At 49.0% G+C, this 25,382-nt stretch overlaps 1 protein-coding gene across 9 annotated transcripts in view; it reads right to left on the bottom strand.

The window, feature by feature from the left end:
- Positions 1 to 491: 491 nt before the first annotated feature.
- Positions 492 to 25,382, bottom strand: part of HDAC4 (histone deacetylase 4) — a 175,171-nt gene continuing 150,280 nt past the window's right edge. For all 9 annotated transcript variants that reach the window (XM_082285040.1, XM_082285041.1, XM_082285043.1 and 6 more), the window contains 11 exons: positions 24,423 to 24,469; positions 19,170 to 19,277; positions 18,879 to 18,934; positions 18,278 to 18,365; positions 17,261 to 17,380; positions 15,467 to 15,564; positions 8,369 to 8,487; positions 6,655 to 6,788; positions 3,045 to 3,129; positions 1,845 to 1,986; positions 492 to 1,376 (listed from right to left, as the gene is read on the bottom strand). In XM_082285040.1, coding sequence (XP_082141166.1) covers positions 1,337 to 1,376; positions 1,845 to 1,986; positions 3,045 to 3,129; positions 6,655 to 6,788; positions 8,369 to 8,487; positions 15,467 to 15,564; positions 17,261 to 17,380; positions 18,278 to 18,365; positions 18,879 to 18,934; positions 19,170 to 19,277; positions 24,423 to 24,469 — 1,037 coding nt within the window. In that variant the 3' untranslated portion in view covers positions 492 to 1,336. The remainder of the gene's footprint in view (positions 1,377 to 1,844; positions 1,987 to 3,044; positions 3,130 to 6,654; positions 6,789 to 8,368; positions 8,488 to 15,466; positions 15,565 to 17,260; positions 17,381 to 18,277; positions 18,366 to 18,878; positions 18,935 to 19,169; positions 19,278 to 24,422; positions 24,470 to 25,382) is intronic.

Genomic DNA, 25,382 nt, shown 5'->3' with positions numbered 1-25,382 from the left:
TACATTATACACACATATATATTTATACCTAACAATTTAAGCAATATCTCATGCTAGTTGCTTTTCATAAAAAGCATTCCAGTCTTAAAACCTGCATTTGTGTCTAATACATGCTTCGACAACCAAATTGATAAGTTCAATTACTAGATAATGTAGAAGAGAGAGAAAACATTTGAAAATTGGTTGTTAAAAATGGTTGAATTTCAAAGACCCAACAGTATTTGCCACTTTTTTTGGCAACTACCTTAATTTTTTTTTTTCCTTTTTTTTTTTTCCTTTTTTCCTTTTTTTTTTTTTCTCTGAAACAGCAATGAAAGAAAACAAAACAAATCCAAACTTGTCGACAGTTTTTGGAGACGCTCTGTTCAGCTGATGCCTGCTTCCCACCATCATGCCAGCACAAGCCAAAAAGTCTTCCTTCCTGATGGCAGTCCTTGGCTTTCCCAACCAGAGGAAAAATATTCAGGAACTGCTGTGTTCTTTGTGGTTTATTTTTCTTTTTTTTTTTTCTTTTTTTTTTCCTTTTTTAAATTTTTTTTTCTGTGTGTGTTTTGTTGGTTTTTTTTTTTAAATTAATTTTTACTTAAGGCATTGTTCCTCAAACTTCAGAAAATCCAGCTGCACCAAATCCATCAATTAAAAAAAAAGGCACAAACTCATCTTCAGATGGCTTTGGAGACAATAAAGCCGACTCCATCCGGGCTACCGTTCCCCCCCCTTCTCCTTCCCTTTCCTTTAGGTGTCAGATGAGTCCCTTGTTCCCTGTCCCTCCCCGTTAAAAATTCACCGTCATCTCCCAACGTTCCCGTTCCGACAAGAGCTGTCGCTGACTCACAGGCAGGCAAGAGCCATTTCCAAATATCCAAGAAATGAAAGTACACGATGGGTCGAGTGGTTCAAGCGGAGATTGCTCAGTTGTGGGTGATCAACTTTGTAAGCACCAGTTTTACGTTAAGGTTTGTTTGATTTGTGTTGCTGAATCTTTGATTTCTTTATTATTCTCGTGTTTTGTTTGTTTGTTTGTTTGTTTTTGTTTGGCAACTCTGCCAAAGACTTCCCGGGCGTCGTTCCTCTTTCCGCTCCCGGTGAGGACCAGAGGAAGAGTGCCCAACGTGTCAGTCCTTTGCTGCTCTTCACCAGCGGTTTTTCGGCAAAAAGAGACTCAAAGATGCGGAGAGATTTGATTTTTGTGTCGCTTGCTTTGCTTTACACCTGGCTGTCCTTCCGTGTTCGGGAAATAACCGCGACAGGACGCAGGAGTAACAAGAGAAAGCTTCTTGGCAGAGCTTCGAGACGAAGACGAACAGACAGGAGAACTCCAGCTCGAAGGTGGATGCTACAGGGGAGGCTCCTCTTCCATGGGTTCGTCCTCAGGTCTGAGGGATTGCACAGCCAGGCAGGGTGGGAGAGGGTGGGGAGAGAGAAAAGAGGGTTGGGCATGACTTAGCTGGACAATGTGTGGTGCCAAGTCTCACTCCTCATGTTCCCATCACCTTCCCACCCCGCCAGCTCGGATCAGCTGGCTCACCTGGAATTAAACTTGCCACCACAAAGGGGTTTTGGACAATCTGTTTGCACTTGGGCAACGTTAACATTTTCCACAGCAAAATAAATCCCCTCTCGTGCTCCAAAGCCACGCTCGGAGCAGAAGGCTCAGCCACAGAGCTCATGGCTCTGCTGCTCTCCTGCAGCCCGGGAGGACTTCTGGGAATCCACAGAGGCCAGGGGATGTGGGGAACGCAGCAGCAGTGGCTGAAAGGACAGGATTAACCAGGAAGGCGGCTCCTCGTGCCTGAGCAGAGCCGGAAATGTGAGGATGGACAGATGGATGGAAAACCACTGACCTCTTCTCCGCTGGCTTCACGCCCACCGACAGCGATGCCATGGCCGTCACCGTCTCCGCCTCCTCGTTCTCACACTTCTGGGCCTCCACCAGGGAATATCCCACCGTGGAGGCGAAACGCTGCAGGGAATGCCAGTACTTGCCTGGGGGAGAGGTGACAACAGGGCCATCAGGGCACCATGACTGCTCCTGCTTTCCCAAACCCAGCCGCCGGCTCGGAACTGCCCAGGGAAGACTCGTCTGATCCCGACTCTCACTCCAAGGGCCTTGGGTGCTCACAAAGTAACTCCTTTCCCACCTCGAATCCCTCAGAAACTTCCAGACCTAAGGACAAACGCGCCTGGAAGTGTCTCTCTACCAAAACTGTGGGACAGGGAAGGATGCAGTCCAGATCTGGATCCAGCTACTGATCACGTGGATCCTGCCACGTGCTTTCAGTGAGCAAATCACCGAAGACTAAAGAAGTCCAAGGTGTATTTAGAAGCATTAAGGTTGGAAAAGACCTCCAAGATCACCTCCAAGCTTCAACCTCCAATGTATTTTTTATGTCAGCAGTTTGACACCCTTTTGCTTGGGGAAGACCACAGGGAAGGCTCCAGAGGAAAGAATTTCCTAAAGAAGTTTCGATACAATGATTTTAACTTTCTTGGCTAAATAAACCTAAAATATCAACAACTTCCAGCAACGTTCATAGAATATCCTTGGAAGGGACCTAGAGGGATCATCGAGTCCAGCTCCTGGCCCTGCTCAGGACGTCCCAAGAATCCCAGCCTGTGCCTGAGAGCCTGTTTCACTTCCATGCCTATCTACGCTTAATTAATGGGTGCCACAACACCCAATGAGACTGGTGTTATTCAGAGATACTTAATTGCTTTTGAAGAAATAATACACCCTCTAATGACAGCACAGTCTGTCCTTAGCAGAGATTGGAGAGCTTTAATCAGTGTTGGGTTAACAGTTGGACTGGACCATCCTGAAGGTCTTTCCCAACCTAAACCGTGCTCTCATTCTGTAATTCCCCCTCAAGGACTAAAGCCTTGCTGGGCATGGCTCCATCCCCAGCAACACCAGTTTGTGGCTGCACAAACCCAGTTCAGGGTGCAGTGACTGCCAGGAAACGGGAACATGGAGCTGGCAGAGCGATGGAGAAGCCCACGGGGTGCCCCCAGGGAACCAGCTGGGTCGGTGGGGCTGCACTCACTGTGGATCTCGATGACTTTCTCCATGGAATGCACCGCGTTAGCATTTGCTCTCTGCTGGAAAACCTTCTCTGGAAGAGGGTCAAGCTGGAGAGAGAGAGAGGAACACCAGAGAAATGTTACCATTGAATCCCAGAATGGTTTGGGTGGGAAGGGACATTAAAGCTCATCCCATTCCATCTTCCACGGGTCAGTTCTGCAGTGGGAACGTGCCTGTGCCATCCCAGGGAAAGGCCTGACAGCACTGCTGGAGGGATGTTCTAGGATTTATTTGATTTCCTTTAGAAAAAGCCAAGAAGAGGAGACACCTCTGCCCTCCCAGGTTCTCCACGAGTGAATGAATTCATCCCAAACCTCCAAGGTGGGCTGTCCAGAACAAGAGATGTCCACTGCTGTTAACTGTGCTGAAAACAGCACTCAAGGCCCAACCAGGGATGTTCCCCAGCAAAGAACAGCCAGAGTTCAATAGTTAAAAATATCTATGGCAAAGTTTAACTTCTGCTCAAAGCCAAGAGAAGCTGCAGCCAAGACTGCTCTTATGAGCACATGGTAGCCATTCCATAGGTACTTCACGGGATGCTGCATTCCAGATTTAGTAATTACGGATTGCACTTCTTATTAATTCTCCGCTCTAAAAATAGTTCTGCTCCAAACTGGTTTCTGCATGACATTAAGTGAAGGCAAAAGCAATTCCTGGATGAGCCTTTAAGCAAGAGCTTTCCAAGGCCTCTTGGTTGACACTGAGACAAAGCACGTTCCTGATTCCAGAGCACACTCCTCCTCCTGAAACAACACTCCCAAACAGCCTCAGCCTGTGGAAAAGGGAGCAAAACCCTCTGGGCATGAGGCACCTGGTTGTAATTCCCTTCTTGTTTGAAGGGCAGAGGCTGGTGATGCCCACGATGGACTGAGCAGCTCTGCCGGGTAATGGGAGAGGAATGGTGGCTTACTGGTCTGGATTGCCATCAGCAGGCCTCAGAATCATGGAGTCATGGAATGATGGGGGTTGGAAGGGATCTTAAAGCCCATTCCACCCCTGCCATGGCAGGGACACCTCCCTCTATCCCAGAGTGCTCCAAGCCCTATCCAACCTGGCCTTGGACGCTGCCAGGGATCCAGGGGCAGCCCCAGCTGCTCTGGGCACCCTGTGCCAGGGCCTGCCCACCCTCCCAGGGAACAATTCCTTCCCAGTATCCCACCTGATGCTGCCCTCTGTGGTTAAAATGGATTAAAACCATTCCCCCTTTTCCTGTCCCTTCAGGACCTTGTCCAAAGTTCCTGTCCAGCTCTCTTGAAGCCCCTTTGGGCACTGGATGACTTCTCCCTGGAGCCTTCTCCAGGCTGGACAAGCCAAACTCTCTCAGACTGCATAGGAGCGTCTCTCCCTGCACCAAACCCAGCTCTGATTTCCACTGAAGCCCCGTGAGCTTTGCACCATTCTGCCACCACAGCAGTGCAAGCAGCCCTGAGCCCCTCCCCAGCGCAGCCACCGGCTGCACAGCCCAGCTCTGGGGCAATTTCCTGGCAGTTGGACAGGAAAGGAGGCGGCTCCTGCGCTCGCGCGAGGTTTGATCCGCGCCGACGCTCGGGGGACTGGCACCGTTCCCCTCATTTCCTACCGGCCCCGGTGCAGCTCCGGGCGGCTCCTGAGGCAGCCCAGCTCCCTGCAGGCTGCCCTGGCTGCAGCTGCCTGTCCATGTGTGTGCAGGCGGGATCCTCCGGCACGCCGTACATCAAACCGCATCAAAGGGCCGCGGCACAGAGCTGCGGCCGTGCCCCACGACTTCCCTGCCTTCAAAAGGTTCGAGGAAAGACCTGGATAAAACGAGTGCTTCCTGCTTTCTGATGTGTGGGGAAGCCAGGGAATCAAATCCTATCTGCACAGCCCACCTAGGACAAGTGAGAACAGGTCTGGGTTCAGGTGTCCTAAAGTGCCTTGTAGCTGTGATTGAAATAATCAGTGGGTTTTACCTTTAAGGATCAATATTCCCTCTGCTCAATGAAACCACTCGGGCAGCTCACAACACCCAAGGTACCCTGAGTGCTGAGCTCTCCCCACACCCTCACACTCCCAAACACATCCATAGCTTGGATCAAGCACTTATTTACCTAGGAGCACGTTGAGCAGGAGGAATGACATCCTTCAGGCGTAATTCCCACTGCTTCCCTTTCAAAGTGCATCCTGCACCCAGAAGTGGATGGAGCCAGAGGAACTGTCTGTGGTGACAGCTTAAAGCAGATGGCTGCTGCAATAAACACCTCACAGAATCCCAGCATGGTTTGGGTTGGAAGGGACCTTAGAGCTCAACCAGTCACACCCCCTGCCATGGGCAAGGACACTTTCCACTATCCTGGGTTGAACCAAATCTCATCCAAACTGGCCTTGGACACTTCCAGGGATCCAAGGGCAGCCACAGCTTCCCTATGAAACCTGTGCCAGTGCCTCACCACTGGAACCCTCCTGTCTCCATGCTGCCTCCCGAGTTTCCAGCTGTCCCGAGGGCTGAGTGCAGGCTGGAGCCATTCCCCGTGCCCAGAGCCTGAGGAGAGCTGCCTGGCCAAGCACAAGGAGCAGGATGCTCCCTGGACACGGGGAGCTGGGATGCTGGATGATGGAAGCAGATGCTTCTGATGAATCCCAGCTGGTTTCTCTCTTGGCCTGGCTACTCCAGCCTCCCCTTTCAGAGAAGTTCTCCAACAGGCTGGAAGTCAAACTGCTCCACATGTCCATGCAGATCTGAGCTCCCTCTCCATCTTCCCAGACACCTGGTGGTCACTGAACTACAACCCTCCCCAGAAACCAGCTCCCACTGGAGACAGACCCAGCTCCTCTGGTGCTGCACCTTGGCCCAAACTAACCGCACCCACAAACGTGGTTTCAAGTTGCACCAGAGGAGGTTGAGGTTGGATATTAGGGAAAACTCCTGCACTGGAAGTGTGCTCAGGCATTGAATCAGGCTGCTCAGGGCAGTGGTGGACTCACCATCCCTGCAGGGATTTCAAAGATGTGTAGACGTAGCATCTTTCATCCCACTGACACTAAAAGTGGGGGGAAAAGGCGGAAAAGATGGAGTATCCAAAGTTTTCTCTGTAGGAAAATACCCTGAGCTCTCCAGAACCCAAAATCTTGCTGTACTTCTCTGTCTTGCTCTCATCACCCCCCCTAACCTTTCTGGCCAATTCCTCTGACACAGCCGAGGCTTTTCCCACACAGCAACGTGCAGAAACCAGAAAATGTAACTGCAGGGAAAAAAATCCAACTGCAAACCATGCCAAGCAAGCTGCCCCATGCAGCAGGCACGGGCTGTAGGACGAGAGAGGGGAGCAAAGAGAAGGGAAGGCTTGCACAACGAATTCAGAAATTAATTAAAAGGCTTGTTTTTCAAAGAGCACAAAGCAAATTACTTGGAGCAAGAACAAACCCAAAAAAACCATTCCTAGCTGTTTCACTCATCGCAGGGACTGCAAAGCACAGGTGGTTTTTAAGCACAAAACAAACACTCTTTAAAGCACCAAGTGTCCGAAGGACACAAAACAATGACAGAACCCTGGCAGACGGGAGGATGAGACGCCCAAACCCCAGGGGGGAGGAGGTTTTGGGGGTGCCTGTACCTCGTTTCCCAGCAGGGCAGACACACAAGCCTCCGAGGCGTCACAGATGGCAGTGAGGTCGTGGCCACCCTCGAGGGCCAGCACGACGCGGCCCCCGGCCAGGCCCATCAGCTGCTTCGTCAGGTACCCGAAGCCTGCAACGAGGGAACAGAGGAAATGCAGGAGAAGGGCAAAGGTGGTGGCTGGAATCGGGCTCCTGGCGAAGGATCAAAGAATTAGGGAGAGGAATTACATCATATTAAAAACCCACCGGGGATTTGAAAGGGCTCAGTGCATAACACGAGCCAGGTTGGGCTTCGACGCACTCGCCGCTCGATTCCAGCCGTGGCTGCCCTGGGATGGAGCCGTGGGGTGCCCTCCCCAGTGAGAGCACCACCATCCTCCCCTTGCCAGCCCTCCCTCGGCACCCCAAATTAAAGCCAGCAGCCAACGTTCCCTTTGGAAGCAGGGAAAGGGGCGGATTTCTGCGCTGCTTTGGGAGCTGCGGCGGGGGAGGAAGGGCAGTCGGCACAGTTTGGGTTGGGAGAGCAGCAGTGCAGTGCCCCAGAGAGATTTAGGTTTGACATCTCGTTCCCAGCAGACAGCTCTTCCCAGCTATAAGACGCTATAAAAATTCCAGGGGCACCCGGCACTTTGATCAGATGACACACAATACATTTCTGCCCCCTTTAAACAAAACAGAACCGAGCGGGCAGGATTTAAAAAACGTGTCCTCAAAGCAACCTTCCCCCCTCTAGGAAAAATTAAATAAAAAATAAAAAAAGAGCCAAACCAAGGAAAAGCCAGGGAATTTCTACCCTCCATCCCCGCTCCCCGCTTTGGAGCGAGCCCCTTTGCGAGTCGGCAAATTAACAAATTAACAGGCAGAGAGAAACACGCATTGCTGATCCCACAAGTGGTTTTGTGAGAGGAGCAGAGCATAGCAAATTCAACCAGCAGGTAAACAAGACCTTCCCTTTCCCAAGTGTTTCTGGATATCTCAAGGAACTTGTCTCTTGTAAATCTACTGCGCTTTATTCTTATATAAAGTTTATAGGTTCAGCTCCCTTACGAGGTTTTAAAGTTCACTGTAGAGAACAACTTTCCTGGCTGGAGCAAACTCTTAAAAAATAGTAATAAAACCTTTTTTTTGCAAGAAAAACTGTCCTCTGGATGAATTTGAATGAAACAGAGCCAGGTAAACTCCACATAACCTTGGTGGGGGGGAGGGTGATTTCAGTGCATCTCCCAAAAACATCCCAGACCCAAAGCAAAAAGGAGATTTTTGTGGGTCTCTGTAATTAATTCAAAGGTGGAGAGCAAAAATATTCAGCTCAAAATTTTAATAAGGTATCCTGGAGGAAGAAATGGACTTTTGGTAGCAATGAGAGTGTTTACAGCTGGTATTGCCTTTTTCTGCAATTTTATATTAAAGCCAGCAGAACTCTCTAATTCAGCAGATGTGTGGCTACAAATAAATTACACAATATTCCATATTGAATATTTCAAAGTTGAAATAAGCAATGCTTCAAAAAAAAAAAAAGTTATTAAGGCTTCAGCCAGGCCAGAATATGCACTATGAAGAGATAAATACCATGAGAATTCAAAGGAAAAGGACGGAAGCTTTGCCATTGAAATGAAAATCTGAAATAGGAAAGTGAAATGCCATGAAAAGTGAAATCTGGGAATGCCATCATTTAATCCTGAGGACAGCAGCAGCAAAGCCCCCACTTACATTTTGCTGACAGATTATATCCTCCGAGAGGTGTGGGGTGCCCTTCCACAGCATCGAAACCGGATGACACCAGCACAACATCGGGGGCAAACTCGTTGGCAATGGGCATCACTACTGTCCTGCAACACAGAATATCCACGGCACACACGTTAGGGTGGCTCCTGAACACAGGCAGGGACCTTTAAACCCTCTCACCAAACCCTTATTCCACGGCAGCAAAGCCCATCTATTTCCCCACAAGGTGAGAGCCTGGCTGGAAGAACTCCTCACTCGCATCCTCTGTGATTTCCTCCACCAACACCCTCGTGTTTGGAGCAGGGAAATGAGCTGTCACACCTTGTGTTTCCCATTTGGGATCAAATCCTGCTTTATATACATGGGAATATGGGTAAAATAAGAGGGCAGCTGGCACAGGCTGCAAAATCACCTGGGAAACCTCACTCCAAGGCATTATCTCCATGCCCCCCTTCAAAACATCTCCTTTAGGTTTGCAAAGTGATTCGTTTCTCCCTTGCTGCACTTCTCGTTTCCCACAGTGAAAGGCTGGGAGTGTCCCATGGGGCAAAACAGCTTTAAATGCAAATATCCCACACAAATCCACCTCTCCCAATGCCAGGTCCTCCTCCTCTGACACCGAAAAACGGATGAATTGCTCAGCATCTGTATGCTGTTGATTGTTAAAGTTGCATTTAAGTGAAACAAGGGGTCTGTTCCTCTGGTTGCCCACTGAAAGACCTTTTTGCCCTCTGGTTTCTCTCTCTCCAAACTCCGCCATTTGCAAACACCCCATTCCCCACATCAAGACGCACTTCCCAAATCAGCTTTTTTCCATTGCAGCTGCACCTACTGACTGCTGGACGTATCCCCAGGGCAACCTGACCTCTAATTTTCCCACTTCTCCATCCTAGGAACAGCCCCCAGCCAGGATAACTTTCTGCAGCAGGAACTGAGGTTATTTTACCCACATCCCAAAGCACGGACCTGTAAATATCTTTGCACACACGAGAACCTCACTTTATTGAGTCAAGTCTTTATGTGATGCTCTAAAAACAGAGCCCAGGGGGACCTGTTCCGTGCTGAGACGGCTCAAGTGCTCTCGGGGCGCTCATAAAAGCTCCCAGTTTTTGCCACAAGGATATTAAACAGCCACGAGGCATCTGCCAGAGTCAGCAGCTTGTGACATCCCGCTGAGCTCGTGCCACCGCCCTCCGCAGAGTTTATTTTTAACGGGGCATTAACCCCTGCCAGGCACTGAGCAAACCCATCCCCGACGTTCCACTGCCACCACGGAGCAGGGACAGGCACCCAGACACCAAAACCAAACCCCCTCACACCTCCCAGTGTTATTACTTCCCCAACTGTTTGCCACAGCAACCCCAGAGCCTCCCTGCTGCCGGTCTCCGCGCGCAGATGCAGAAAGCTCTGCGAGAAAAAAGGGATCCGATTTTCCCTTAATCCACACAAAATCCCAACAAGGAATCTGAATTTTCTCCTCTAACGACGTGACTGCCCTCTCCACGTTGTCCCTGGGGGATGATTCCGTCAGGAAGACAAAAGGGCACAGTTCTGGCTGGTGACTTTACAGTTTGGTGGAACCCACAGGCATTTTTAGGAGAAACCACCTCCCTCAGCAAGGCCTGAAGCAGCAATTCCAGAGCAAGTGCAGCAGCCGAGGGTTTATTTTCCCTGAGCTTTGAAGTGCTGCTGAACCCTTTCATTCGTATCCCAAGGAAAACTGCCCAAATCATCAGATTTATTTCCCCCCCTCCCCAAGTTATGATGCCATGGGAGCTGCTAGGATCTCAATGGAAGTGTGGCATCACCAAACCTGCACCCCCAAGGTGTGGGTGTAGGAACCCAGAGTAAGATTGTCACAGGGTGAAAAATTCAGAGGTTTTGGGCTTCTCTTTGTAGTAAATAGATAAGAGTAAAAAAGATCAAAATGGAGGATTGTTGCTGTCCTCTAAACCTTCTTCTCCTTCTTCTACTACTCCACGTTCTGCAGTAAAAGTAGTTTGGATTGATTGGATAGAGAATTCCGCAGTTCCTGCCGTGTTACTGAACAATTGGTAGGAAAGTGAAAATAATGCACGTTTTTAGTAACTATTGGTTAAAATATCTTTAAAAGGCTGTGTAAATCTTGATAGAGAGGCTTCACTCCTGCTTTTCTGTGCTCTGTGCTGTACCTGGGTCAGGCTAGTGGCTCTGTTCCTCTGATAACACTTAATAAACAGCTATTGGAAGCATTGAAACTCCAGGAAAAGTCTCTGTTTATCTTTGAAACTCCTTGCATGGACTTTCAGAAAATTCTCTCCCATCCGGCAGGACTTGATTTGTGGCACGGTTCAGTGTCATGTGGGCATGGTCCATCAGCACTGAGCAACCCATGGGATCACGGATCCGTAGGGATTCTCGGCCATGGAACAGCTCATGGAAGCACAGAGCGGTTGCGAAGGACCCTGAAGAGCATCTGGTTCCAGCTCCTGGCAGGGGTGTCCAGTGATGCCAAGCACAGAGGCTCCTGAGGAGCGGGGCAGCTGCTGAGCCTCGGCCGGAGGTGGCTGTGGGTGACAGTGGCTCAGAGGTGGCCTCCTGCTGCCCAGCCACACGGCCCCAGGGCTAACCCTGAACGCTGTCAGGGGCAGTTTGAGGAGAGAAAAAGCAGCAGCTGCTGGCCAGAGGTAAATCCGTCGCTCCTTGACAGGAGTCAGGAGGAGCTGCTGTGAGGATGCCCAGAGTTTCCCCGTGCAGGCCCAGGGTGACCCCACAGCCACCACTGGTGACTCCAGCACCAATCTCCAGCTGGGAGCAGTGACAAGCAGTGCTGGGTGTGGCTGTCAGCTCCCTCAGAGGTTTAAGGAAGGAGTTCCACATCCCCTGGCTCCCTCTCCAAGAGGCCCAGCCTGTGTCCGTGAGGCTTTCGGGACCTTGACCACCCAAACAAATCCCAAATCCCAACCCGGACTTGAATCCTTTTCTTTTCCCCATGGCTCCCACCTAACCTCTCGAGGGCTGCTCCTGCTTCTGCCCTGCTCCTAAATCCAGTAACACCGGCATTCCAAAGCCACAGCCCCAGCTCTGTTTGATGCTCTCCATGGATGTAAAACTTGAGCCAGAAGGATCAAAGCCAGCACTCCCTCATTTTGCCTTTTTAATTGTTAAAAAAAAAAAAAGGACAGAAATCCGGTGTGTTTCCGAGATTCCATCTATGGACAATGTTTTGGACACATCTCATCCAGCTTTCTGCTTTTTAATTTTCCCTTGTCCACAGATAAAGCCAGCCCCGTCGCTCAGATCCATCCCAGTAAAGCCAAACCCTCCAGAGGAAATGAGGATTAAACTGCAAACAACCCCGTGGCTTTGCCCTGCTGATGAGACTATAAAAAAGCCAGAAATTCAAGTTATTACCCAGGAGATAAGCAGCTCTGCCTGGAACTGGGTCTTTTAAGGAATGGCTGAGGTGGCTGTAAAGTCATTCACTGAGGGATGAATATTCCTGACACTGAATGTTCATTCAATCCATGCACAGTTTTTAAAAAAAAAACCAAGGAAACTGAAATTTCCCAAATTTCAGAGGCTTGTTTTGCGTGCTTAAAACAAATTGAATCCTTTTATTTGCCTGGTTACAGCTGAGCTGAACAGCTCTACACAAGAGCAAACTGATGGCTGCAACCAGCAAAACCTCCCCATTGTGTTCTGCAATCGCTTGGGAGAGAGGAAAAAAAAATAAATGCAATTTTAGATCTATTTTCCAGAAGGCTGAATGAACAATTTTTAGCCTGGCATTAGCCAATTCCCCAATTAAATGCCTAATAAACCGCAGGCACATGAAACAATCCTACAGAGGATTATTTTGGGCTTTAAATGCTCAATTGCAGCGAGTAAATTGGTGAAACTTAAAAGGCTGAGCACTTTTTCAGAGACATTTTCCCCACTCTTGGCCATGTCTATGTTCTGTATGTATTTTTATATATGCTATGCATGTATTTATGTATGTTAAGTGGATATATTTATATTATGCATATGTTTATACATATTGATTTATTCTACATTTTGTATCTATCAGGTATCTATTTCTATATGTGTTATGTATATATGGTTTCATACACGTTATATATTTTATATATAGAAACTAAAAATGTTGTTCACTGCTCTTCAGGCTAACCAGCTTCCCGAAAATTCCAGTCCTTGCTTCTCCATGGTCGTTTACCGTGTCAGAAGGGATTAGGAATTTGGGGATGAAATCGGCATGGGGAGAGCATGAAATTGAAAATACAGCAACAACCATTCCAGGCAAAACATCATCATCTCTTCCCCCTCCTCCTCCTCCTCCTCCCCGCTCCTGAAATGGTTTATGGATCGAGGGAAAAAACCCAAATCCCCCCAAAACTGGTTCCTGAACTTTTTTGAAAGCGGCAGGAGGAGGGGGAAGCACAGCCCTGGCTTCTCCTTCTGGTTGAGGTGTTTTAAATAAAAACGAGCGTGGCATTGAGCTGCACGTGGAATTCTGGCTGTGGAGGAGACCTCGGGACAGGGGAAAAATTTCTCAGACACCACACAACTGCTGGAATCATCAGGAAAACTTCCTTGCAGTAATTTCGGAGGGAAACTCCTGTGGGTAAAACATTTTAATTTCACTAATTGCTGTTCCTGTGTAACAAGGAACCAGCGGAGCCTTCCCGTTTTTCCTGCAGGTCTCTTAGCCGGGTTTGCACCCGGAGCAGGAGGACTGAGAGAGGCAAATGGGATTTCTGCTCGTGTAAAACACTAGGGAAGGACACATCGTGGTCCAAAAAAACCCCTCCGAATTTTACAGTGTTTGTTTCTGTAACGATGGAACAACAGCGGAGACACCGGGAACGTTCTGCGGAGTTCAGGACTTTGGGAACGACGTGCCCTGCATTCTTCCCATTACACTGAACGCATTTCTGGCGGAGCTGGGAAATCTGGGATTGCCCACACGCTCGGGGGGTGAGCTCAGGCACGGGATCCGCGCCCACTCGCCTGAGCTGGGATGTGGAGCTGACCCGACACAGCCGCTGCTAGCACGGGGTGCAGGAGCTCCAGGCTCCCAGAAAACTCCCCAAAGCCCTGGAGCCAGGGCAGCCAGTGATTTCAGCCCCAGGTTAGCAAGGTAATGAGGGACAAAGTGCGGGGAAAGGCACATTTTTAACTCTTGCTCTCACTTCTGATACATCTCGCTGGCATCATGGACCATCCAGAGGTCAGGAGAGCCTGGGCACCCCAACACTGGCCTGCAAGACTGGGGAGATAGTATCTGGAGACAGGATGAAAAGCACTGATGTGAGTTCCCTTCTGTTTTTTGGATGGAGCAAACCCACACCGAGACAGGTTTTCAGCGTGGGGATGAGTGGTTTCACTGGGATTTATTTATTCCCTCATTTCTCTCCTTTAGAAGGAAATTATCCCAGTTATTTTCATTTCTCAAATCCACACACCAGCTCATCCTGAAATGCAACAACAAAAAAACGAGGAGCACGTTGCTTATTTAAATCTGCTCCTTTTACACAGAAAAAGGACTTTTCTCCCTTAAAACAGGCGGGTGTGTGAAGAGTTAAGACTTAAAAAAAAAAAAAAAAAAAAAAAAAAGTCTATCAGTATCTTTGCCTAGCTCAAAGGATTTCCACTGATTCCTCTCCAGACTTCAAAGCCTCACAGTTTGGCATTCGGACTGGTTTGAATTAAAGCTCAGTTCTCCACTGCGAGTTTCCAAGTTCATGGTGAAAATGCCTCCTGCTTCTGGAGTTCATTATGGCCAATTTTCTTATCTTTTCTTCATCTTCGGTTTGATCCCCAGCAAATGCAACGTGGCATTCGACGGGGTGGAATAACAAGGTGCTGCCTTGAAGGCATGTATTGTCTCAAGGGGCTAAAGCAAGAAAAGAAGGGGGGAAAAAATAGGATATATGACCCATTCCCTTCACTTTCTAACTCTCGGGGGACCATAAATTGCAAACTTCAAAGCGTTATTTTACATTAAAATCAATAGAAAGATTCGGGGGGTGGGGGAGGGTGGGGAAATTGTTTTTCAAAGGAGCTGGTTAAGATTTAAAAAGGTCACTTGATAATGTATTATCATGGCCAAACTTGGCATGGGATGAAAAAAAAGCTTCTCATTTAACTTATGGTTAAACTGAAGGTGTGCACATGGGGCAGGCTCCGGGAGGAGCATCCCTCAGCTTCCCAAAAACTCCCCAAAATAAGGGCTGTGACCCAAATAGCTGCAGTGTCCAGGCAAGCAGACCCCAGGAACGGCTGGCAAAGGCCCCACCGTGCAGCCCTGTGCCTTTCCCAGGAGCTGGAAAGTCAGTATTTAATGTCCCTGCTTCCCCCAGCTCCGGGCTCTCCGGCTGTTGGAGAGATCCATCCTGGCGGCTGCTGGGACAGCCAGGCTCCACTCTGGAGCAAAGTGCTGCCTTCCTGGGCCAGCAGTGACACAAATGGCAGTGATCTGATGGCATTTTGAATCGTGTGAGGGCTTTTTAATGGCAGAACGAAGAGGGAGGAAAGGCTCTTTCTGCTCAGTGTAATGGGATGTAACAGGGAAGAGCAGGAAATAGTGCTCCCGGATTTAGGGCTGTTCCATGAAGGTGATATTCCAGAAATTCACACCCCATGTTCTGGCAAGTGTGTGTCTGCCTGAATTTAGGGCACCAGAGGTGCACTGAACCTGGTGTGAGGACAGAAAAGTACCTCAGGTTGTTAAAGGAGAGGCCAGCCGGAGCCATGGCACAGGGGAGGCAGACAGTGGGACAGGACAGTGTCTAAGAAAAGTCATGGAATGCTTTGGGCTGGAAGGAGACTTAAAGCCCATCCCATCCCACCCCCTGCCATGGCAGGGACACCTTCCACTGTCCCAGGCTGCTCCAAGCCCCAATGTCCAGCCTGGCCTTGGACACTGCCAGGGATCCAGGGGCAGCCACAGCTGCTCTGGGCACCCTGTGTCAGGGCCTCTCTTGGGTGAATAATACTAAAATCTAAAGCTTACCAAAAGCCAAATTAAGGAGGATGGCATGAGGAGAAAGAAACCCAGCTGAGGTGAAAAATACATTTGTGAGAGGGGAAATTCAATAGTACCTGAAAGCAGTTAAATATTCCGTGTCTCCCATGGGCGGATCCAGGCCACCAGTAAATGCCATGTTCACATTGAAACCAACTCCTGCTCCTGTGCCCACCTGGAAAAGGGAAATGGGACGCTTAATGAGCGAATTCTGGCAACACATCTTTGCTGTCTTGATGTTCCCCCAGTTGAATTTGGATTTGGATTCAGTAGTGAGGTGGTAATGAGGTCGATTTTTCCCTGGTCCCCAAAACAAGAGGGAGAACAAAGCTCCTCCATGCTCAGAGCTTTATGGGAGCTGAGGACCAGTGGTGTTTGACTGCTGCTCACCCAAAAAAAACCCCATCGTCAACTGGACCCTCTTGATACTTTTGCAGCAGAGTGCTGCATGTAATACCTTTCCATAATTCATTTTCAGCTTGATTCAGAAGCATATTTTATATTTCACTACAGTTGCAACTGAGGGAAAAAGCATATTTTAATCAGAGTGAGCTCCCCCTCTGCTGGAGGAAAATAGAATTCACAGAGAAGGGATTTTGGCTGCTTGAGGGACACGTGGGTGGGAGATGTAAATATATCCCTCTCCTTGCTTGTACTGCAAATGTCCCCATCTGCCCTGCCTGCAACTACCTGAGAGGGGGGGAAAACTGAAAAATAAACCAGGAGTTTCCAGCGATTTTTTTTTTTTTTTTGCCAAGAAGGTCTTTGCATATGAAAATAGAGAATTAAAAAGTGAAAGTGAATGTGTTGCACAGCTGGATAAAACTGCATGGCTTTCATTGCAAATTATTCCTTGTACTGGTGCAAATATTTTTGCTAGGAAAGCACAGGGGTGGGTGTTCATCTGTCCACAGTGGGTTATTTATTCACTGTTGGCTCAAATCAAACTTATTTTGTATCCTTTCTTTTATTTGGTCTAAAACAACACATCTAAAAATGACTCTTTTGGTAAACCAAATTACTAAAAAGCAGGAATTAAGGCTGATACAAAGGGCTGTTCCTTCACTACAACAGTGATGGAGCGGCACCACATCACATTTAAGTTTCTTTAGAGGTTGAAATGGAAACACTGAGGTTTTCTCAAACAGAAAATGTAAAATTGACAGGGGAAGAAGTTCTCAGGTGTATTCCATAAAATTTCCCTTTGCTAAATCACTCTGAAGGACCACATTTCCTGCCAGCCCAGAGGGAGAGGAAGGATGCATCCATCCAGAGCTCAGCTCCTGGCTTCAGTGGCCCAGCCCTCCTGCTGTAGGCTCTGAGGACACCACCAGGAAAGGTGGATTTGCTCCAGCAGCATCCATGACCAGTCCTCAAATCCCACAAACCTGGGGTGGAGGTGCAGCTGTGGTGGTGGTGAGTGATGCCTAGGCAGGGCCAGGAGAAAGGGGAGGTGGAGAAGGGGAGGTGGAGAAGGGGAGGTGGAGAAGGGGGGGTGGAGAGGCTCCATGGCTGTGCCAGAAAAACCGACTGCGGGCGGTGCAGCCATGGACAATCTGTTCCTCCTGCATCTAAGAAACAACTTCTGCCGAGGGAGGGGAAATCCTGAACGGGACACGGAGTGCTGGGACAGCTGGAACAGGTTGTCCCACAAGGGCTGGAGAGCTTAATTGCAGTGACTCATTTGCTGCTCGTTAGCCAAGCTGTCCTGCCAGCTCCGGCCGGGACACAGTGCCCGCGGCTGTTGGATCACACGGACGTGGTGCGGCCTTGGATGGCAACACACAAACCCAGAGGACCCCTATGAGGTGGGAAGAGCTCTCTCCAAGTCTGGCAGGGGTTCCCCAGGATTCTGGGACCCATGTGCTCACCTCGTCGGGAGCACCGCTGCCTGGGAAGAAGTTGCCGTCGTCGTAGCGATGTAGTGAGATATAAAGAACATTGGGATCGTTGTAGAAGGCCTGCTGAGTACCATTCCCGTGGTGGACATCCTGCAGGGATGGGAGGATCACAGGAGGGAGGTTAATCCTTCAGTAAAACATGGATTAAAGGCAGCAGTTTGGGATTTGGAGGGGTTTTCATTGCTGTTGTGCTTGGTTTTCTCCAACCTGGCTGAGGCAGTTTCTGGGGAATGGAAATAACCCGCTTTGCACACCCGGCTTCAGGTTACGCTCCTTGTTTATGAACACAGTCCTAAGTGTCTGCCAAACTGAGACAGGAGCAATTCACCTGGATGGAAAGAACTGGATTCACACCAGTCTTGGGGGATGGAGACACCGGGATAGTGGGATATTTGGTGCCCCAATCTTTAGTCAGTCTGTGGGGTGAGCACTGGTACAAATAAAGCTCTGCTGGGCCCAGGTTAAACAGCACAACCCATGAGAGATCCCCTATTGAGCTGCTGTGTGGTGCACAAACACAGCCTGTGACAGGACAGGTATTCAAAATGCCCCTCCCTGACATGAAAAACAGGTGGGAAGTGAGGAAGAAAATGTCCACCCAGTAGGTCCAAAAGGAAAAATAAATCCATTTTAACTTGTGGGTTTAACCTGTGGGTGATTTGTGGCAACAGAACCAAAACTCTTGGCTGATATTCAGTCGCTCCAATGCCTTCCCAGCCACACAAATCTATTAAAAAATAAACATCTATACACTGCCACAGCAGAATCCCAAAGAAGCCCTTTCTTTTTATTTGAAAATTGTGATCCCCTTAAGAACTTTTGCTCTGATTAAAACACTTTTATTCAAATAAACCCCCAAATTTTGGCTTGCAGACCACAGGCAACAAGTTCTTCAATGACTTACAACGTTTGCCCTTGCTAGAAGAAACCCACCCAGAACAATATCCACCTGCTCTCCCAAAGGGAAAGAAAGGGGCATTGACTCACCCAGTCCACTATGAGGATCTTGCTCACGTTGAGCCTTTGCTGGAGCAGCTTGGCTGCAATTGCCACCGAGTTAAAATAGCAGAAACCCCTGGAGAGGGGAGACAAGAGGAAAAGAGAGGTGTTAATTACAGATTCCCGTGGTCCCAGTGCATCCATCACCTAGCTGGAACACAGGAGGAAGGAATTCCTTCTGCTCTCACTCTTCTTTCCTCCCTGGAATCATGAAATGGTTTGGGTTGGAAGGGACCTTAAAGCTCATCTCGTTCCAACCCCCTACCACGGGCAGGGACAGCTTCCAGTAGATCCATTTCCCACTGGAAGTGCTGAATTCCAGCAGCAGGCTCTAGGGAAACAGGGAATGTCCCACTCTTGCCCAAACCCACTGCAAGAAGAGGCTGCAATGCTGATTCCTGCTAGAAAACATCCCCCTGAAAGCACTGAGCAGGATCTTACCCTGCTCCAGAGAATTTGGGAAGCTTTGAGTACCATACATCTCATCAAGCAACAAACAGGAATTGCACAGCCATAACCGAACAGAACTCCTTTGGAATTTCCAGCTCCGGATCCCCCATGGAAGGAGCACTGGAGCAGAGATACTCACATGGGTGTGCTCTCCTCTGCGTGGTGACCCGGGGGCCGGACAACAGCAAATCCATTCTGCACACAAAAAATAAGGGAAGGAAAAGGTCAGAGGGACAAGGATGGATGCAGGGATTGCAGCCAGAAGCCTTAATCCTGCTTGGGAACTCTGGAGTTGCTGCTGATGGATTCCTCACAAGGCCATGGCGTTGGGTGATGCTTTCCCTCGTTGTGGAGGGGGGAAAAGGTGCTGGACATGGCACAGCCCCGAGCAGAGCCCTGCACAGAGCACAGCTGAGGGTTGCTTTCATACCTTCAGTTCTCCCGTGGCCACCTTGAACACCAGCTCGATGACACAGCCCACAGCCAGGCGAGCGGCGCCGGACGAGTGCACCTCGTTCCAAATGGTGTCACTGTCGACCTGGGGGGGACACACAGGAACCAGGTGAGGAGCAGGGAGGGCAGCCAGGAACCGAGAGGTTAACCCCTGTTTGATAAAGACATTGCTCACATGGAGCGACAGGACAAGGGGAATGGATTTAAACTGAAAGGGAATGGGTTTATTTTGGATATTGGGAAGGAATTCCTCCCTGGGAGGGTGGGCAGGCCCTGGCACAGGGTGCCCAGAGAAGGTGGGGCTGCCTCTGGATCCCCAGAAGTGCCCACGGCCAGGCTGGAGCAGCCTGGGACAGTGGGAGGTGTCCCTGCCCACAGCAGGGGATGGAATGAGATGTTCTCTCAGATCCCTTCCAACCAAACCATTCTGTGATTCTACGGCTCTGTGACCATGGGACCAGCACTTCTCTTTAACTTCTGCAAGAAACCAATCCCAGACGAAATGGAAAGGTCTACGAAATAATTCAGCGATTCTTTAAAACTAAAAAAATAAAGAAGGATGTTCAGTGATGGGCATTTAAAAGACAACAGCCCAGGACTGACAGCAGCTTCCCAGGGCAACCACAAGCTCACCCAACCTTCAGTACCAGTGCTGACTACACAATTTACTTCAATGTCGAATAGCTGATAGAACCACCCTATTTCCCCCCTGAAAATGTGCAGACAGGCCATGGGCAAGGCAAGGAAAGGCACCCCGCAGGCATGCCCGTGCTGTTGTTATTGCAGACCATGTCCCAGATAAATGGGACATTCCTCACCGGGAAGGATCACCAGCTGTTCTTCACATTTTAGTCTGCCCTGAGTGTACTTGTGAAAACAATGGCAAAAGGCAGAGATGGGAAGAAAGGGATTGTTTGTTGTGTCTGGCTCACTGAGCCGTGAGGAGACACAAGTGGCCCCACAGAGGACTGATCCACCTCCTTCCCAGCCAGGCTGAAGCCATGACTGGAAATGATTCCAGCTCTGTGATCATGGATGGTTTCTGGGAGCATCCACCCTGACGATGCTTCGGAAGCCACAATAACCTAAGAAAGCACTTGGAGAACACCAAAACCCTCTGGGGAATGCCACTGCGTTGTGGGAAAGCCCTACAGTGACTACTGGTGGCCCCAGGGCTCCTCTGGACCCCTCTAAGTTTGGGCAGTAACAGGGGAACAGAAGCACGATGGAGTTTGAGTTACACACGCCAGCTCCAGGAATCCTGGATCAGGACTGCACACGTGCAGGGGAGGGGACTGACCTGAGCAGGTCTCTCCAAAAGCTCTCAAAAAGTGGCAAGACCAAGCTGCTTCTCCTCCCCACTGACCAGCGCGATAAAGCTCTGTGAGGGTCCATCTTTGGGCTCCTGTCACTGGATCTGACCATCCACGAGTGTATCTACCCCATCTTTGGGCACATCTAACCCATCTTTGAGCAAATCCAACCCATTCTTCTTGGTCTTTGGAAGAAAATGCCTCAGGACACCAGCAGGGAAGAGCTCCCCTTCCTGCCTGGGCGCAGCGAGTTCAGGGCTCCTTCCATGGATGCAGGATTGCTGAGGGCTCTCTTTGCTCCCTGTGAGGCACCAGGGGAACAGAAATACAAAACACCCAAATTCACGAGTCCTAAGGGGCCAGCAGGCCCTCAGATGGCGGCTGGGGACAGGTTTTCCCACAAAACAGACAGGATTCAGCAGTACCAGAGCCAAGCACTGCCACGTTCAGGCTCCTGCAGAAAGCAGGCTTATGCCAGCAGCATTCCAGGAAGAACAAGGAGAGCAAGGCAGAGAGGATTTGCAGTGCTATTATTTCTGCAGGAAGAAATTGAGTACTTAGGAAAAAAACCTTCTACAAGGAATGTCCACAACAAAACCCAAAGAGTTTTTCCTTCCTCATAATAAAAAATTACAATTTCCTTACAATTATTTCCTTCCTTTAACAAAAACTCAAGGGTTTTTTTTATTAATATCCACGATGAGGCTCCTACTCACAGCGTAAATTCCTCCTACTCACACTGTAAACTCTCCTATCCACTAATGTGCAGCTATCTCAGAATTAAATGAGCACCTTACAAAAGATTTCCATTATTCTACTATTTAATTTAGCTGAAAAACTACACAGGTAAGAAATCGAGCACCAGGACAGGCTGACACAGGTTGTACCAGAGCTCCAGACCCTGCAAAGTGAAGGAATTCTGCTCTTCCCTCACAGTGGAAGACACCCCACCGTGTCTCCTCCTGCTCTCAATTAAATAATCCTCACATTCTGTTCCTCTGACTTGCTAATTAGTTCCTCCTCATCTCCATTCCACGGAAGTCCTTCCCGTGGTCTCTGCTCTGCAAGAACTTACTCTGCTGGCACAGTTTAAAATCGTTGATACACTCTCATCAAAGCCCTTGCACCCAAAAATAGAATCACCCACTCCAGAGAAGATCAACAACACAAACACCTCTTAGAGATGGAGATCTTTAGATATTTTTAGAACTCGTGCAGAAAAATGAGGCAGATCTTCGGATATTTTTAGAATGTGTGCAGCAAAATGCTACAGAGGAAAGAAAACACGTTTTATCAGCTATCCCAAAATCAAGCTTTGGAGTGCTTTGAAGAATCTGGATGCAAGTGTGCTGGGACGGTCTTGCAGATTTTCAAAGCTTAAACTCCTTTCTCCAAAACCTTCTTCTGATTATCCTGGATTAGGCAAGGCCGTGGTGCGTGGAAGTCGGATGTCGGAAAGGGGTGTGAGCGGCAGAGGAGTGAAGCTGAGCAAAATTCCCAAGTGATCAGCAGAAATAAATGAGTGGTGTTTCAATCAGAGCTCACATCTGTTGATTTCAGTGCTTCTGTGCTTTCTTTCTTCCTTTCCTGCTAGGACCAGACAGCTGCGGAAGGGAGGAGGTTTGTCAGCCTTGGGAAGGCTTCTTGGGATAAACCGACGAGGAAGCACCTGGGAACAAATTTAGCCTTTTTCTCCTTGATTTCAAGTCACTGTCAATGAATTTTTAATTGAAAGAGAGAGTTTGAAAGGTGTTATAAGATGAAGGCATTTGCTCTAAGCTGTTTTCCTGCTGCTTCACTCCAAGAGCTCCAGGAGCATGTGGACAACACTCTCAGGGACAGGGTGGGATTGTTGGGCTGTCTGTGCAGGGCCAGGGGTTGGATCAATGATCCTTGTGGGTTTCTTCCAGCTCTGGATATTCTGTGATTCACTCTCCTGCCTGTCCTTCACCTCGCTCGTTGTTGAGGAGAACTCATGGCTGCCCAAGCTCCATCCTCCATCCTGAGGCAAAACAGTTTCTCCCTCCCAAAACTGCCCTGCACCCCCCTCCAGACCCATCCTTCCTTCTCATCTACACCACATCCCCGAAGGAAGAGAACCACACTTGATTGCTTGCAGGGAAAGAACCTGGTTTCAAAGCTTTCCAGCCCATAATTTCAAATATGACACCCTCAGCTCCTGAATTCCAACCATCAGCCATCATTCAGCTTTATCCTGCTCCAGTATAAATCCAGGACAGGACCTGTCCCACATTACTCTACTGATCTTTTAATTTGTTTGGGGCTTTTTTTTCCCTTTCCTTTTGACTTTATGGCATCATGTTTGCCCCCTGAAAAATATCTGGGGGGAGGGGGAACAAGCAGGGGGGAATGGCTTCCCATGGAGAGAGGGCAGGGCGAGGTGGGATACTGGGAAGGAATTCACCCCTGTGAGGGCAGAGAGGCCGTGGCACAGGTTTTGCTGATAGGATTGCTAAAACACTGCACCAAAGTCAGCAAATACTCAGTACCAAGGGTCTGTGGAGACAACCAAGCAGCAATTCACTGCCAGCACCATCTTTATTGGGAGCGTATCAGGAATACCAGCACTGAGGCGCTTCCTGCCCTGATTTGGGATTTAATGCAAGACTTCTGGGCCCGTGCTGGGCTCAGACACCGTCTCTACTTGTTACCATTCAGTCTTCATTTGCAAATGATAATTTTTTTTTTCTTTTTTGCTTTGAATGGCATGCCTGACTGCAGGGCAGAGTAAATCCAAACCTTTTAAGCTCTAGCCAAAAATTTGCCATGAATTAGGCGACTGCAGCATATTTACAATACAAAATAAAATATCTCCACGAGTGGCGGTACGAATAAACGACGATTATTCTCTTTTTTTTTTCCCCCTTCTCTTTTTTTTTTTTTTCTGACGGGTAATTTTCAAAGCAGCGATTTTGCAAAGACTCAGGAAGAAAACAATTTTGTTTCATTTCCATAACAGAATCCAGACCTTGAAAATTCAACCTCACGAGCTACAATTATGCAGCAGAACTACCACTGTGAATTTTCAAACACAATGCCTTTTATTGTCTCTTCTCATTCTTTTCCCCTTCCTGTTCTCCACGATTTTCTGTTCTGTCACCCTCCACAGAAACTCTGGAGTAGAAAGTCTGACTTGAAAGGGAAACTTTTAAGCTCTCAGGCTTCAAAGGGAAAAAAGAGAACCTTCAGAACAAGGTATTTGGGGTTTTTTTGGCTTTATGGGAACAAACAACAACAAAAAGTCTGATTATATGGAAATGTAACAGCTGAAAAGTAACATTCAGCTTTTCCACGAGGGATGGAGGGGTATTTCGGTCACCTCCTGGAGAATCCACGTGGATTATCCCGGAGCTGGAGAGTAAAAGATGCCAAGTGCTGTTTCGTTCCAGGGCAGCGACGTAGCAAGCTTGCTGTTTACAGCAATATGTCCTTCACCATCACTACTTCAGGGTCACGTTTTCCACCTGCCGTGGGAGGCAGGCAGCTCTGAAGTCCCAGGACTGAAGACAAAACACCTCCACAGCACGAGCACGCCTTGCTTTCCACAGAGAAAAGCACTTTGGGATGCAAGGGCTGCTTCCAAACGCGGCAACCCCTACTCCATCAAACATCCCTGCCTGGGAAATGAGGTTTTTCCTCCCCAAAGGCAGAGCCCAAACACGCCTCTGGATGTCACACACACGCTCGGGCTCTCCGAAAGGGCTCCGAAACCCTCCCGCTGCTTTTGAAGGAAGGCACGTGAGGCCGAGGCACCCCGCGCCCCAGGCAGCCCCTGTTTGTGGGCAGCATCTGGCTGCAATTACCCACTCGATGGAATGCAAAGCAACAATTCCTGTTGCTGAGGGGACCGGGAGAACAAACAGGACATTATTTACACATTAAAGGGAGTTACTCACCCCGACACCACCGCAAGGCAGCCTGACAAACATCGACGTTAGGGAACCTGCGGGGGGGACAAAGAACACACCCCGTGAGTCAAAAAGTCAGAGGTCACCAGATTCTGGGGCCAATTTTGTGGCCATGCCGCCGTCTTTGTGAGCACAGAAACAACAGACTGGGGGTTTGCTTCCAGTTTTCAGCCAGCCCTGTTACAGCAGACAGACAGACAGACACACACACACACACACACACAATGCGCACGCCTGGGCTCCTGCAAAAGCTGTCTGTAATTCACTCATCTTTATGCAAAGTTTGGGTGCCGTCTGATGCTTCAAGACTATACATGATGAAGATGCCACCAACAATCGCTCAGCGTGTCTTCTCAGAGGAGCACTTTAACCCCTTCCCACCGAGGCAGGACAGGAAACCATAAAAACACCCCATTCAAAGTTCTGCGGGGCCCCTGAGCAACCTGCTCTGGTGGGAGGTGTCCCTGCCCATGCAGGAGGTGGAATGGGATGGCCTCTAAGGTCCATTCCCACCCAAACCATTTGGGATTCTGTTGCTGGAAGAGGAATTAATGCATCTGGACTCATCTGAGCTCCAAGTGAGATCCATTCTTTGATCAGACCCACATGGAAGTTGCTGGATCATCCTGCCTCGGACCTCCTGTCACAACTCTCACTGATAATCCACCCATTATTTCCATATTTACCTTCTTGACAACAATTTAGGATTGCTCCCCACAAATTAAAAGCAGCCTTATCTGCCTAAGTTTCGACTTGTCCAGCAGGTTCCAAGTCTTTCCACTGTCCAAGGAAAGATGGGTTTGTATCTTGTATCCTTGAGAGGACAAGGGTGAATGGCTTTAAACTGAAAGAGGGCAGGGCTGGATGGGGTATTGGGAAGGAATTGTTCCCTGGGAGGGTGGGCAGGCCCTGGCACAGGGTGCCCAGAGCAGCTGGGGCTGCCCCTGG

This window comes from Coloeus monedula (genome assembly GCF_965178545.1).
Source record: "Coloeus monedula genome assembly, chromosome: 7".
Classification (NCBI taxonomy): Eukaryota; Metazoa; Chordata; class Aves; order Passeriformes; family Corvidae; genus Coloeus; species Coloeus monedula.
This window is presented reverse-complemented; position numbering and strand designations above follow the sequence as displayed.